The 14,841-nt window shown below is 60.8% G+C and overlaps 1 protein-coding gene across 1 annotated transcript; it reads right to left on the bottom strand.

Annotated features, from left to right (window-relative positions):
- Positions 1–11,490: 11,490 nt before the first annotated feature.
- ADRA2C (adrenoceptor alpha 2C) lies at positions 11,491–13,813 on the bottom strand. Its single transcript, XM_009447287.4, has one exon. The coding sequence runs from the start codon at positions 13,429–13,431 to the stop codon at positions 12,043–12,045; it is 1,389 nt and encodes a 462-aa protein (XP_009445562.3). The 5' UTR covers positions 13,432–13,813; the 3' UTR covers positions 11,491–12,042.
- Positions 13,814–14,841: the final 1,028 nt, after the last annotated feature.

Genomic DNA, 14,841 nt, shown 5'->3' with positions numbered 1-14,841 from the left:
TAAATGGAGCCAGGGAGCACCTTGACTTCGAGGCGGGCTTCTCTGGCTTTGCGGCTCACCCAGGCTTTTGCAAGCAGCTGCAGCTTGCCCTCTTCACTGCTGAGTAGTATTCCATTGTCTGGAGGCACCTGCAGTTTGTTTATCCATTTACCAGTTGTTTAGGGTTGTTTCCAGTTTTTTGCTATTATGAATAAAGCTATCATGAACATTAAAAACAAAACAAATACTGGCCAAGGGTTGCACAGGTGACAGGCTGCAAAGCCCAGCTCAGCAGGGAACCAGCAAAAGCCATGTGGCTGCCTCCAGAGTCAACATGGCCCGGACCTGCCCTCCAAGGAGCCAGCGCCCGAGCTGGCCTGGCTGCTGCACAGCCATGTGATGGCCACATAACGGCCACCTCCTCCCAAGGCTCCCTCAGTGCAGGCCCACAGGAGGTATGGCCTTGGGAGGAGCTAGGAAATGGATCACAGCCTCGCAGCCCACAGACTTGCCCATGGGACAGGCCTCATGTTCCTGCACCACCAGTGGAGGGACATCAAGGACCCCTCTCCACGCCCAGAGCCACAAACAATCTTAGATGCTGCACCTGTATCCTCACCAGCCCAGGGACATGAGTGTGGACTGCCCAGCCCTGCCCCTCCCCTGCTGGGGTACCTGGTTATTGCTTGACAGCCCCAAGGCTCACATTTCTCAGCTGCAGGGGCATCAAAACCCTCCCTGTAGGCCGGGCACGGTGGCTCACGCCTATAATCCCAGCACTTTGGGAGGCCAAGGCGGGTGGATCACCTGATGTTGGGAGTTCGAGACCAGCCTGGCCAACATGGTGAAATCCCATCTCTACTAAAAATACAAAAATTAGCCAGACTTGGTGGCAGGTGCCTGTAGTCCCAGCTACTCAGGAGGATGAAGCAGGAGAATGGCTTGAACCTGAGAGGCAGAGGTTGCAATGAGCTGAGATTGTGCCACTACACTCCAGCCTGGGCGACAGAGTGAGGCTCCATCTCAAAAACACCAAACCAAACCAAACCAAAACAAAAACCCTCCCTGTAGGGTCAGAGTGAGGCCCCAGCACAGCCACGGGGGGAATGGGCCTTCCCTGACCTGGCTAGCACCAGGCACCCTGCCAGCACTTTCCATGGGCTTCTCAAAATCGCCCCCCACACAGCAGGTGCTGTTACAGTCCTTGGGCTACAGCTGGAGAAATCAAGGCAGAAGAAGGCGGGAACGTGCCCCCGTCACACAGGCCCATGTGGGGAGGGAAATGGACTCAGGAGGTGTCATGGGCCAGGGTGTGTCCTCCCCAAATTCCTACGTAGAAGCCCTGACCCTCAGGACCTCAGAATGGGACTGTGTTTGGAGACAGCTTCTTTAAAGGGGTAATTAAGGTAAACTGAGGTCATATGGGTGGGCCCTAATCCAGTCTGACTGGTGTCTGGTAAGAAGGGGAGATGAGGACACAGACACACACAGAGGGAAGACCAGGTGAAGACGGAGCGAAGATGGTGTCTGCAAGCCGGGAGGGAGCCTCAGGAGAAACCGCCCCTGCCAACACCTTGATCTTGGACTTCCAGCCTCCGGAGCTATGAGATGGTAAGCTTCTGCTGTTGAAGCCGCCCAGGCTGGGGTATTCCGCTAAGGCATCCCCAGCGGACTCATGTGGGGGCTAACCCCAGAGCACCCGCTCCCAGCTGCTGCTGCTACAGCTGACCCTATAACCTGCCAGGAGGTGGCTGCCCACCCCAACCCACCTTTGCCACCCCACCCCACCCAGACAGGGCAGGTCCTTGTATAAAACTGCTACAGTTTACAATTTTGTACTTGCTTATGTGATCGTCTATTGCCTGCCCCATCACAAGACTGCACAGGTCATGAGGACAGGGGTGTCTCTGTCTTGCTAACCTCATGGCCGGTGTGCTGTGGGCACTTGATATATGCTTTTTAGAGGAATTATTATAAATGTGCATTGGTTTTTGCTATATGACAGAATTATAGAAGGGCTTAAACCGTTGCAGGAAATCATGGAGGTTCTGTGTTTTTCTCAGTGTTCTCACGCGCAGCTGATGTTGAATAAACGCTTCTTGAATAAATGAAATGGATGATGGATGAACCAATGGATGGATGGATGAATGAATGAATGAATGAATGAACGAACTTCCTCTCGGAGAGCAAAGCCAAAGATAGCAGAAGCAGGAGCCTCTGCTGACACCTCACAGATCCGGGAGGGTTGTTGGGGACACAGTCCCATGGGAATTCTCTTCCAATCTGGAGTTTCTTCTGCCTTTAGAGAGAAGCCCGGTTAATGCTTGGAGGAGGGCCGGTCTCGTGGTCAGCCGTGTGTCAGTGAGATCCCGTGGAGCACTGTGCTTAGAAGGGTGCCATGCTCAGAGGGCACCCACTTGGGGTTTCGTGCTCTCCAGTTGCCTCTTGAAATTCTTAACAACCTTGGCTTTGAACTTGTGCTTTTTGAGGGATGTATGAAGGGACCAGACCCTTGGCTCACATGTGGTCTCCCCTCTGGCTGACCCCAGGACAGCTGTCATGCCCACTCCCTACCCTGGACACTTTTCCTGGTCTCCTCTCCCCGATCTCATCCTGCAAACAGTCACCTACCACCCCTGGAGGGGCCCAGTGAGACCAAGCAGGCATCCCATGGCATCAGGGCAGGGCAGGGTGGAGGTCACCCCTGGCACAGGTTGGCCTTCAGCCCACTCCCCATCCAGACATCCAGCACATTTGGGAATTCAGTTTCCATCCCTGGGGACCTCAGGGCAATAGGCCCATAGGCAGGGGAGACTGGCCTCCCTCAGCCGGCGCTCCAAGCTTTCATTTTGCACAAAGCCAGCCCTCCGTCCCTGCTCCTGCAGCCAGTGGGCCTTTGGCCTCTGAGTATGGCCATGTCACAAGCCCATGGCAGATGCTGTGTACCTGGCCCAACCCCACAGGGCTCCCAGTTAGGGTGGGAACAAACCACAAAAGTACCCACCCTTTCAGGCGGTGAACACTCCCTGGGAAGCTGCTTCAGCCACTCTTGGGCTTGGGAAACCCACATCTCTGGAGGCACCGCAGAGAGGGGCTCGGGCTGCCTGCTCTAATTCTGATGTCTGGCTTGGTCGCTGAGCAGCCTGGGGACTTGGGCAAGCCAAGCCACTCAGCCTGGCCGAGCCCTCCCTGGCCCGGGATAACAAGAGTGGGCAGGAGCAGGTGCCTCCCTGCTGAGGGGCAGGGACGTCGTTCCTTGAGATGCCCCTCAGTGGTGGGGAGCATGCAGGACACCGGGTAACAACGCCTGGCCTTGCACTGCAGCAATCCAGCCACACGCGTTCCCTGACCTCAGGTCATGCTCTCAGCGCTGTGTCTGAAGCCTCTTCCTGCTCTTGAGTGGCTAAGCCAGGGCGGCAACACCTGGATGCCATGGTGGTGTTCTCTGAGGATCACCTGAGGCTGGGTCAGCCTGGGGAACAGACCTTCATGGAGTTGAAGGGGCCCTCATCCCACCCCAAGAGCTGGGTGACCAAGGACTGGCCAGGCGACCAAGGGCCCTTGCCTCAGCAGCCAGCTCCTGCCCGGTAGGTGCCAGAGGAGGTGGACGGGGCAAACACCCCCGGGTCCTGGTGGAGCTCTCTGGCTGGAAGGGTGGTCAAGGGACCAGCAGTCGGGGGACTCAGGTCAGGGGAGGAAGGGTGCATGCAGCATTGTGGAGGCTGGCCAGGCTGCCCAGTGCTCCTGGGTGACTGTGTTGTCCCCTGAGTCCTGTGGCCATTGTGTGTCTGTGGCAATCTGAGGGATGCTTTGAGTGAACCAGGGGCATCCTGTGGTGCTGGAGGCACCCCTGCTCTTTGGACAGAGCCGAGGAAGAGGCGAGAAGCGTGTCGGTCACAAGCACGGATCTCTCAGAGGACCCAGACCTGGGAGCCTGGGATCATCAGCCGCATCTGACGGAAGAGAAGACGGAGGTGCGGAGCCTCCCTCCCCGCTACGTCTGCTCTGAAGACGCTGTCCTGCTTCCCCAACCGGATCAGAGCCACCTTGAGGGCAGAACTGTACCTTTGACACATTCACATAAATTCTTCCAACATTTATTAAGTGCCCGCTGTGTGCAGGCCTCTGTGCAGGGCCTGGGAGTGAGGTGAGACAGAAGCAGGCTGCCTGGAGGAATTTCTTCCCATCCTAGGACAGGGCCTGAGCACCCAGGCTATGCACAGTTGTCCAGGGAGCCCCTCCCCTCCAGCCAGGGCCGTCCTCCCCGTGCCCCCAAGGTCAAATGGCCACTCATCTGGAGGGCCTGTGCCAGGCCAGCTGGAGCTTTTGGGGTTAAGACTAGGTCTGGTCTGCCCAGAACCAACACCCTGCAGAGTCCAGCCCTTTAATGAGCGTGTTTGACATTTGTTCCTGGGGTCTCCAGGGTCCTCATGGTTCTGCACAGAAGCTGTGGGAGGTCAGGGGGGTGGGCTTCGGCCCATTCTCCAGAGGACGCAGGCTCAGGGCGCCACATGATTCAGTCAGGTTTCAAGCCTGAGTCAGGGGCCCCAAAGCCTGGGGGCTGCATGTCCAACTTTAGCAACCTTGAGAAACCTACCCCAGTGCCAGGTGACAAAAGCGTCACCCACAGTCATTCCTCATCCCATCCTCATAAGGGGGTCCCCAAAGAGGCTTCGTCACGAGGCTCTGAAACAGACAGCCCTGAGCAGGCCCAGGTGACATCCATCAACTTCCTACAGCCCTCCTGCCCTCTCCCGGCACATGATCAATCGTCTGTTTATTCCCAATTTGCAAATTACGCCCCTGCATTCAGCAAACCCCACCTTGGCAGGGAGCCCCAGCCGTGGCACTGGCGACCGCCGGGCTCCGTGGGTTACTGAACGGTATCGAGAGGAGACAATCCCTCTATTGTTTGCCTCCTATTTGAATAGTCGTGGAAACAACAGCAATCAATTTTGAATAACAGTTTCATTTGGACTAATTAGAAGCGGACTGATTTTGCTTGAAATTCAGTCTGCAATGGCAGCACACTCTAGGAAACGGGTAACTGATTTTTCACCACAAACATGTTGGCATTGTGTGTCCTGGGTGGGGTGATCTTTAAAAGCAGCCTCATTGTTCTGAATTGTTTCTAAGATGACATAATAAACACAGAGCCAGGCCTTATTCCCATTGTGAAGGGGCACAGCTCTGCTGTTTTTATGGAGCTGCTGAGGTTTAAGAGCGCGGGTTATGTCAAAAATAATGAAGCAATGCCGGTGGAGTGTGAGTATTGAGCCCCATCTGATCCCATTGGCTCAACGTGTAATCTAGGCATTGTTTGCAATGGAAAAGGCAGAGCGACAGCTCAAAGTTAGGCGGCGTGGACGCCGGATGTGGAAGATAGAAGACAAATTGGAGAAGTCACGTGCACACTCTGAGCTGGTTTTCTCATCTGTAGAATGAAGCTAATATCGTGGACGGTGACGGCTCGCCGAGGGATCCCCTGTGGTGGGGTGAGTATGGAGCACATTCCAGCGTCTGGCTCTGAGACAGCATCTCTCTATGGTGGCCCCTTTCTGGAGCTCAGTTTTCTCATCTGTAAAATGGGTGCATCGATCCTGCCTGGCAGAATTATGAAAAGCACATGCACAGAGCACCCGGCCCAAAGACTGGCACATGGTGGGCACACATCGAACACTAACTGCTGGGTTCACTGTCATGTCTGCTCTTTGTCATTATTATGCTTGAAGCCACCCCTCTCTGGGCCTCTCTGCAGAGTGGGAAGGGGGCTATTGAATGAGACGGCCCCTCGGGTATCTCTTTCCCCAGCACTTGCTGAGGAGTCTAACAGTTGAGTTAGGCTTCTAAAGGCGGTATGGAAATGCCTGTTTTCATCGATGCTGCAGTCGGTTAAGAGCTGATTAACCGGGGAAAAAGCCCGCCCCCCACAAGAGCAGAGCAGACACTGCAGCAGCTGGGCCGCACGTGAAGTGGAAAATAGTCCCCCGCAGCACCAGCCCCCAGCTCCCAGCACGCCGGCCTCTTGCTGTAAGAAGTTTCTCACCGACAGCCTGGGGGGCCCGTGTCCTGGCACAGTGAGGACGGCAGGGGTGGCTGTTGGGTTTGGAGTCCAGAGATGATCCTTTTAGGACTTCCACATGGGAGAGGACAGGTGGCTCCACACCGCGGGGGAGGCCTGCTCTGCCCAGCTGCCGCCTGGCTGGATTATTCACTGTCCCTGTGCCCCGCTGGGCTCCATGCACTGAGCGGGGCAGTGTCTAGTCCAGCCTCTGGGACCTGGGGCTGGGGAGGGCAGGGTTGGAGGCTCCACGGGCGCTCTGGAGACGGGGCCTGGTCTGAGTCGCGAAGGCTATGTGTGAAGCTGTCACGTGACACAGGGCGGGAAGGGCACTCCTGGGGGACAAAGCATTAATTCACAAAGGCGTGGGGCACAGCCAAGCCAGAGCAGGAAGTGGGATGAACGGAGGTGAGGACGGAGGAGTTGGCAGCAGATTGTGACCAGCCCGGGAGCCCTAGGAGGGTGGGATTGTGCTGGGCCAGTGTAGGCCGCACAGCCACAGGCCAGTCTGGGACACCGGGCTGGGAGCCACTCCCCCATGGCTGTCCTCCCCCACAGCCTCCCCAGTGCAGAGCCAGGGCCTGGTGGGGAGTGTTGCTGGAATGAATAATAAATGGCCCAGTCTGGTGCAGCTGGAGATGGAGGCCAGGACGGGGATTTGACAATTCTCCCACCCCAATAGGGAATCTGGCATGAATGTCCCGCTGGGGTTCTCTGCAGTCCCCAAAGCCCTCCTCTGGAGGCAGTTTCCAGAATTGTGGAGGTCTTGTGGGACTGGTGGTCTTCTGGGTGGGTCTAGCTGCCAACTCCTAGTCTATAGACCTTCCTGTCAATCATGCATCAGGTGGTGGAGGGAGTTCGTATCCTGTTCCCCTTTTCTCCATGGCTGCCAGGCAGCTCTGGGCATGTTTTGTGCTCGGACATAAGGGCAGAATGTCTTTAACTGAGCTTTCTGGGCCAGCGCCCCACCTCTACCTTGCATGGTTTGACTCCTTATCAGGACCATCACAACACCATTGTACCCAAGGCTTTTACTAGGAGCAGCCACAAACCCTCTTGGCAGGAAGGAAGGGCATTTTCGGTCCCCAGGGCTTTCTTTTGGCCCGGAGTTTGCAGTTGACTCTGCTTCCCAGGCAGATTTCAGAGGGGTGGCACTGAGCCCTGCTGGAGTAGAGGCCCTGGCCTTGGCAGGAGATGCCGCAGCCTATTTACACTGGTGGTCAGGCAGGGCATGCCCCAGGGAGCCTGTCAGATACCCAGTCTCCCCATCCTCCTCCACTGCCTGCTGCAATCCATGCTCTCCACGGTCCTGCTGGGTCACAGGGGGTGCGGACCCCCGGGAGTGGGGCCGGAGGTCCCCTGGCCACTCAAGGGAAACCCGGTGGGAGGACAAGGGGGACCTCAAATGGAAAAGCTTCCCCTGGGCCTTGGAGTCTTAGGCATCTCCCTCCTCTGCTCCTCAGCTCTAGGGACCCTCCTATCTTTGTCAGCCCCCATCTCACATCCATGTCATGACCCTCAGATCCCCCCGGGCACGTAGCGGAGGCTGCCCATGCCTGCCCAGGGACGGTGGAGGCACCTGCATAAAGGGGTACCTGTGGCACTCCGCACAGGGCCCTCCGCACGGGGCTGCTCCTCCCCCACCCCTTGCACGTGGGGGCCACCACGGGCTGACGGGAGTGGGGACATGGAGGGGCCGTGGCTGTCCAACCAGACTCGAGATGGGCCTGCAGGCGCCGTGTGTTTTGATCCGACACGGCACGGAATATTTGAGCCCTGCCGATGGATGTGATAGAAAAATACAGCCGGCTGCCAGCACAGCCGGGAAGGGCGGCTTCCTCGCCAGCAAGTGCCACGGCAACGTGTTTCCCCCACCCTCCAGCCCCCACCCCCGGAGTTGGGGGCAGGATCCAAAGCCTGGAGCTGCTTCTATAAAGTACTAACATTGCTGCCTGCACCAAGGAATATTTCCTTTTGAATTCCATACTGAGCTGCAATGGAATATTTGGATTCTTTCTTTTCCCTCCTTTCCTACCAACAGCCATAGGATTAAAATACAGGAGTTAATGAAAACATATGCATGTCTATGTCTATCTGGTAGGAGCTGCATCTGTGACAGGCTTGGGCCAGGTACACAGGAACCCTGAGCAGGACGGCGTTCGAGCCAGCACCCTCCACACAGGGCAAGCCCTCCTCCGTCGGTAGTGGCTGCTTTATTTTATTTTGCCTGAAATCTCCCAAGAGCCCAATGGGGAGCTCTGCCCAGGAAACCGGTCGTGGAAAACGCTGCTCTGTGGCTTGCTTGGGACGGGGTGGGATCAGAGCCCAGGCTCTCTGCAGAGGGACCTTTCTGAGTCCACAGTTTGCTCTGCCCCCTCACCCCTAGGGGTCCCTGGCCACACAGTCACCTCTAGGCCTCAGTTTCCACAACCACATATGGGGGTTGACATCAGGCCACTCTGGATCCATGAAGTCGGCATGAAGAAGTGAGGCAGGCCCAGGCCTCGTCCGTGGAGAGGAGAGCCACTCAGGAAGTCAGGGGCCGTGGTGGACAGGTCGGCAGAGGGGAGGGCCCTGCTCTGGGCGTTGAGAAGTCCCCTTGGCGGGTGGTTCCCGGGCCGGGTTTGGAGGCACTCGGGGCTCATCTTACCCTCGGGGTGGGTGTCAGTGCCCGCTTCATGGATGAAGACACCAGGACTCAGAGCAAGGTGACACGTGTCCCTGCAGCAGGCAGGGTGAGAAGCCAGGTTTCTGTCTCTGTTTATCCAGCTGAAAAGAAAGTCTCTCCAGGCGGCAACCAAGATCGAGTGGTGAACATCTGCCGGCTGCAGTCCCGGCCATAGCCCTGGAGGGTGTGACTGGCAGGGTCAGGACGGGAAGAGGAGGAAGGTTTGCTGACATTCTTCCCTGAGCGTGTACCAGGCTGCGTGCCCTGCTGTATCCTCGAAGTTAATCTCCCAGGATCCCTGGGTGTGGGGGGGCTGTGGTTATCCCCTTGCAGGGAGGAGGATCTGCAGTTCAGAGGTGACATGCTCAGTCGGCCACACTGCTGAGCAGGTGACAGGGCAGGCTCCAGCCCTGGGAGGTTGCATTTCCTCTGCAGACCTCACAGCCCCCAGGGGCTCAGATCAAAACCTGACACTCCGTCCAAGCACCCTCCCACCAGCTCCTCCCCTGCAGCCTGGCACACGGCCCCTCTGCCCAGCCTCCTGTCTGCATTGTCTCCCCCTCCCCATGCTGGCACCCCATTTCCTAAAACACACTTGCACCTCCTACCTCCAAACCCTTGCTCATCATGCTGTGCCTCCACATGGGGTCTGCCCTCAGCTGTGGGAAGTTGCCCATTCCCGAAGACCTCCCAGGAGGCAGTAGGAAATGGTGGAGATACTCAAGAAATAGTTGTTACCTGGTTGAATTTGGGGCCAGGAAACCTGGGCCCTGTTGGGTCTTATCACCAGCTGTGTGACCTCAGGCAGGTTAATCCACCTCTCTGAGTCCCATGAAATGTACGAGTTATCCCATGAAATGCTGGTGCTCTCAAGGGAAGGGTGCCCTGGGCGGGACTTGGGGTCTTGAGTGCTGGCAGGTGAGGGGTTGGGGGTCTGCCCTCCCGTCTTGCAGTTGTGAGTTTTGGACCCCTCCTGCCGGCTTGGTAAGATGCAGATTCTGGAGCAGAAATCCTGAGCTCTGGAGTCTTTTTCATGTGTGTACAGTGATTCTCTCGCAGCCCAAGGCCTGCCCTCAGAGTGTCCCTGGGTGCGATGCCAGCCATGGAGTCTCTGAGGTGGGGTCTCCTGTGGTCCCAGGCTCAGGGGATAGATTGCCCAACAGATTGGCAGGCCTGGCAGGGCCCAAGAGGGCTCCCAGGACCCCCTCCACTTCCCAGGTGGGCCACCGAGGCCCAGAGAGCAGGGATTTGTCTGAGCCAGTGCAACAGCTCCAGGACAAGCTGGGCCAACAGTTCAGGACTCCCTGCCCAGGCCTGGTTGGGGGAGGTCAGGGATGTCCTCATCGGCCTTGACTGGCCATGTTCTCCACCCCTCCCCTGCCCCCACTGCTGTCTGTATCTCCCCACCTGTGTCTGAGACTAGCACACAACAGGTGTGAGCATTAGCACATGTGCCAGCTGTGGGAGAGCTCTTCCCAGCTGGGGTATCCTGAAGACCCATCATCTGGGGTGGAAGCCAGGCAGCTGCGGCGAGGGGGTTCTCCAAGGGCCAACTCTGGCAAGTCAGGTCCCCCTGCTCTGGAACCTGACTTCGCGGACGGGGGCTTGCAGAAGAACACAGGACCCAGGGCTGACCCCTCCCCAGGCAGACCCTGGCCCCCCATGCCAAAGAGAGAGGTGGGTATCCAGGATGGATCTGGGCTGGGCTCAGCAGGCAGGGTCTGGCAGGGGAGGGTACACATAGGAAGCCCAGGGGGGCCTCCCAGGGATGGGAAGGGGGACGGGAATGGGGAATGGATGGTCACAAGCAGGAGGCCTGACACAGCCCCCACACGCCTACCGAGCTGTCTGTGCGTGTGTGTTGGGGGGACCCCTGCCCAGCTCCTGCCAGGCGCAGGTCCCGCTTTTGCCCCTCCCCTCCAGCCATCCTGGCAACTTCCAGGCCCTGTGACACGGCTGAGTCTGAGTGGTCCCTACACCATGAAGGCCCAGCACCAGGAAGCCCACCTTGGTATTCTGTCCCCCACTTTCCACTGCCCTTCCTCAAGCAGCAGTGTGAACAGTGTGGACACCTGCTGGGCCTGACGGTGGAGCAAGGGGGAAAGGCAGGGCTGCACTGGGAAGACCCTGGGGGCACCACAGGAAACAGGCCGGCCCCAGGCCCCTCTCCAGACATTGCTGGTTTGTTCCACTCCACTGCTCTGGGGCCTCAATGACTTTCAGTTTGTTTCGGAAATAAGAAAGTGCCTGTTGTTCAACCTGGTTCTGGCCAGGCCTCTGGCCTAAGAGTGATGGTGTGGGGGCTTGCCGGCCTCACGCCCACCCTCTCTCCACCCAAGAGCCACGCCCACAAAATGTTCAGAGCCAGGAGGACTAGCTCAAAGCTACTCTCAGTCTTGGACTGGAAGAGCCCCACCTCTTTCCACCGGAGGCCCTGAATATCAGAGTGGGGAAGGGCAGGGGGCAGGGATGGGAATGCAGGGAAGACAGTCCCCCAGAATCTAAACTTGGGGTCAACTTGGGGGTTCTAGGCTCCTTTCACCTCTTCGCTACTCTCAGCACAGGAATTTTGAGTACATATTTTCCATGTACATAAAGGGTTAGCTTGAGAAAAAGCAAGACCCCTCCTTCTCATGCAAGAAGGAAGTTGTAACCCGGAGGCCCAGGGTGCCCTCCGTCCAGCCTTGTGGGGTGGGGGAGAGGGGGGAGGGTGTCAGGCAGGGTGAGGGTCTGGAAGATACCCCCAGCCCCCAAGCTCAAGGACTGACTGCGGCACCCAACATTAGATTACAAAGGTTTATTTAGAAAATAGTTTGGTTGTTTTGGCTGTTGTTTTTGGCAAACATTTAAATACTTTCAGTAATCAAAGATTGTCGGTGCTTTCTCCTTGCCCCCTGGCAGCCACCCCCCGACTAGGTCCTGGAGAAGTCAGCCCTTGGTCAGACGGGGATGGGGAGTGGTAGTGTGTTTGGGGGGCTCCTTGCTTGCCCATTTAGGGGGCTACCTCTGCCACTGCTCTCTAAAACCCTGACCTCACAGCCACACCTCGGCAGGGCTCCCAGAGCTGGATCCAGGCAGGGAGCCCCAGAAGCAGCCCCTTGCTGAGGGGGGAAGGCAAAGGGGTCTCCCCCTCTCTCCTCCCCACTCCCTGGAGCCCGGCTATCTCTCTGCCAAGCTCCTGCCCTGCCGCACCCTCCCCTGCGCCCTGGAGGCCAATCCATCCCCGGGTCTCTGGGAAAGCTCCCCGGGTCTCTGGGAAAGCGCCCCCGTCCGGGCCACCCCTTCTGCCCAGCCCCGAGCGCGGAGCTGTCCAGGATTCCCAGACGGGTGCGAGTCACTGCCTGAAGCCCCTTCTCCTCCGTCGGAAGAGGATGTGCTTAAAGGATCGCCGGAAGTCCTGGTTGAAGACCGTGTAGATGACCGGGTTGAGCGAGCTGTTGCAGTAGCCGATCCAGAAGAAGAACTTGAAGAGCGGGCCGGGCACCTGGCAGGCCTCGCGGCAGATGCCGTACAGGCTGTAGCTGAAGAAGAAGGGGAACCAGCAGAGCACGAACACGCCCATGACCACGGCCAGCACAAAGGTGAAGCGCTTCTCGCGCGCCTGGGCCACCTTGCGGCGGCACACGCTGCTGCGCGCCCGGCGCCGGCGCGACAGGAAGAACTCGACGGAGCGCGAGCTGGCGCGCGACAGGCGGCCACCGGGCCCCGGGGACCTGGAGGCGGTCAGCGCCCCCGACTCAGCCGCCCCCGGCCCCGCCCCCTGCCTGTCCGCACCGCCCGCGCCCCCCTCGGCGCCCGCTCGCCTCCGCCTGCCCCGCCGCAACGCGCCCCGGCGCCGCCGCCTCTCGGCCGCTGCGCTGCTCTCGTCCGGCTCCACGTCGGCGGGCGGGGGCGCGCAGTGCCCGTTCTCGCCTGCGCCTGCCGCCGCGCCCAGCCCGTTTTCGGTAGTCGGGGACGCACCGTCGGGGCCCACGGGGGCGCGCTTCTCGCTGAGCGTGCGCGTGCGCAGCTTGGCCACTCGGTAGATGCGCGCGTAGACCAGGCCCATGATGAGGCAGGGCGCGAAGAAGGAGCCGATGCAGGAGGACAGGATGTACCAGGTCTCGTCGTTGAGGCCGCACTGCGGGTAGGCGGCGCCGTCGGGCTGGCGGTAGAGCGAGACCAGCGGCGGGAAGGAGATGACGGCCGAGATGAGCCACACGGCCACGATGGTGGCCTTGACGCGGCGTGGTGTGCGCTTCAGGTTGTACTCGACGGCCTGCGTCACCGACCAGTAGCGGTCCAGGCTGATGGCACACAGATGCACGATCGACGAGGTGCAAAACAGCACATCGAGCGCCAGGTACACGCCGCACCACACCTGCCCGAAGTACCAGTAGGCCATGAGCTCGTTGGCCAACGAGAAGGGCATGACCAGCGTGGCTACCAGGATGTCGGCCGAGGCCAGCGACACCAGGAAGAGGTTCTGTGGCGCGCGCAGCGCCCGGCTGGTCAGCACGGCGATTACCACCAGCACGTTGCCCACCACGGTGAAGACGATGAGGAAGCCCACCACGGCAGCCAGCCCTGCCACCGCGCCCGCCGAGTACTGGCCGCGCGGCGGCCCCCAGGAAGCCCCCGAGGCATTGGCAACCCCGCCGCTGCCCCTCTCGCCCGCGCCGCTCGCATTGGGGCCCGCCGCTGCCGCCACCGCCAGCGCCGCCGCCAGCGCCGGGGACGCCATGGTCCTCCCGCGAGCTACGCCGTCCCTCCTGGAGCCGGGGCGCAGCCGCGGCAGCTCGGGCGCCCCCCAGCCGGGGTCGGCGCCCGCATCGCCGCCTGCTGCTCGGGCGCGCCCGCCGGGGACCGCGGCGCCCAGCAGCCGGCCCTCGGCCGTGGTGGCTCCGCGGGCGGCGCGCCGGAGAGCGTGGCTGCCGGGCTCCCCGCAGCTGCCGAGCGTGTAAGTGCAGAGCAGGAGGCGCCCGGAGCGAGCGGCGACGCGGCTGCGGGGGGAGGGGGGCAGGTCCCGGGGTCCTCGCGCGGCCCCGCCCTCGGCCCGGCTCACGGGGAGCGCCCCGGCGGCGAGCCCACGGCGACGCGGCGCCCGAGCGGGCGTGCCTGAGCGGCCCCGCGGTCCCGGAGCCCAACCGGGGCGCAGGCGACAGGCGGCGGCGGCCCGGGCGCTCCGCCTCCCATCCGGCCGGCTAGGGCTCGGCGCGCCGGGGCGCCGGCCGCCGCTCCTCCGGGCCCCCGCGCCCGCGCGCTCCCTCCGGCTCCAACTTTACTTTCCCGGGCGGGGCGCCGGCGCCGCCGCGAGTACTCCGGCTGCTCCCGGGCGCGGGCGCCCCCCGCGGTCCACGCTTGGCCGTGTGGCCGCCGCCTCGCTCGCCGGAGCTGCGCCGCCTTCGCCGCCGCCGCCGCCCTGCGCTGGGCGCGAGTGCGGCCGCCTGGGATCGGCTTCCAACTTGGGTCGAGTTGCGCAGCGGGGCGGGCGCGCGGGGCGGGGCGGGCCGCGGGCCCTGGGGAGCTGGCCGGGAACCGGAGCCCGCGGCCGCCTGGTCGAACCTGCCCGCGCGGCGCCGGGGAGGAGTCCGGGGCGGCGGCGCGGGGCGCGCGCTCGGCGAGGGCGCCCCCTCCAGGGCCGCCTGCAGCCTGCGGGACGGGGCCGAGCGGCGGCCGGCCTGGGCGGTGAGTTCCAGAAGCTGCTCTTTCTAAGACTGGAGCCTCCTTCGCCTCCCCCGGCGCAGGCATGGGCGCAGGCGGGGGCGCGCACACGCGCGCGCGCAGCACGGGCGGCTCGGGGTCCATGGCCTGATGGCAGAGCAACCTCTCGCAGCCTGGGGGAGGACGCGACGCTACCTGCGTGCGCACAGGTCCTGCCGAGCTCAGGGTCCGGACCAGATCCTGGATCGGCGCTCCCCGTCAGAGCCACCTCCGCACCCACCCCGGCCTCAGTTCCCTCGGCCCACTTCCCAGCGCTGCTGGAGCATGAATCATAACTAACGGCGGTGTCTGTGGAAGCCCTGGGCAAGCTCCCAAGCTCTGCACCCATGTTAGCAGTGATTGAAGTTTAATCCTTAGGCTCTCAGGCCCTGCTTTTAAAGGATGGAGAGGTGTTCAAAGTCACCACCTCTGACAAACACCCAGAACGGAG

This window comes from Pan troglodytes, chromosome 3 (genome assembly GCF_028858775.2).
Source record: "Pan troglodytes isolate AG18354 chromosome 3, NHGRI_mPanTro3-v2.0_pri, whole genome shotgun sequence".
Lineage (NCBI taxonomy): Eukaryota > Metazoa > Chordata > Mammalia > Primates > Hominidae > Pan > Pan troglodytes.
The sequence above is the reverse complement of the archived record's forward strand: the minus strand, read 5'-3'. Positions and strand labels throughout refer to the sequence as shown.

What these genes read in the sequence shown, in the direction of transcription:
- ADRA2C (XM_009447287.4), bottom strand. Translation starts at nt 13,431, where the DNA reads ATGGCGTCCCCGGCGCTGGCGGCGGCGCTGGCGGTGGCGGCAGCGGCG.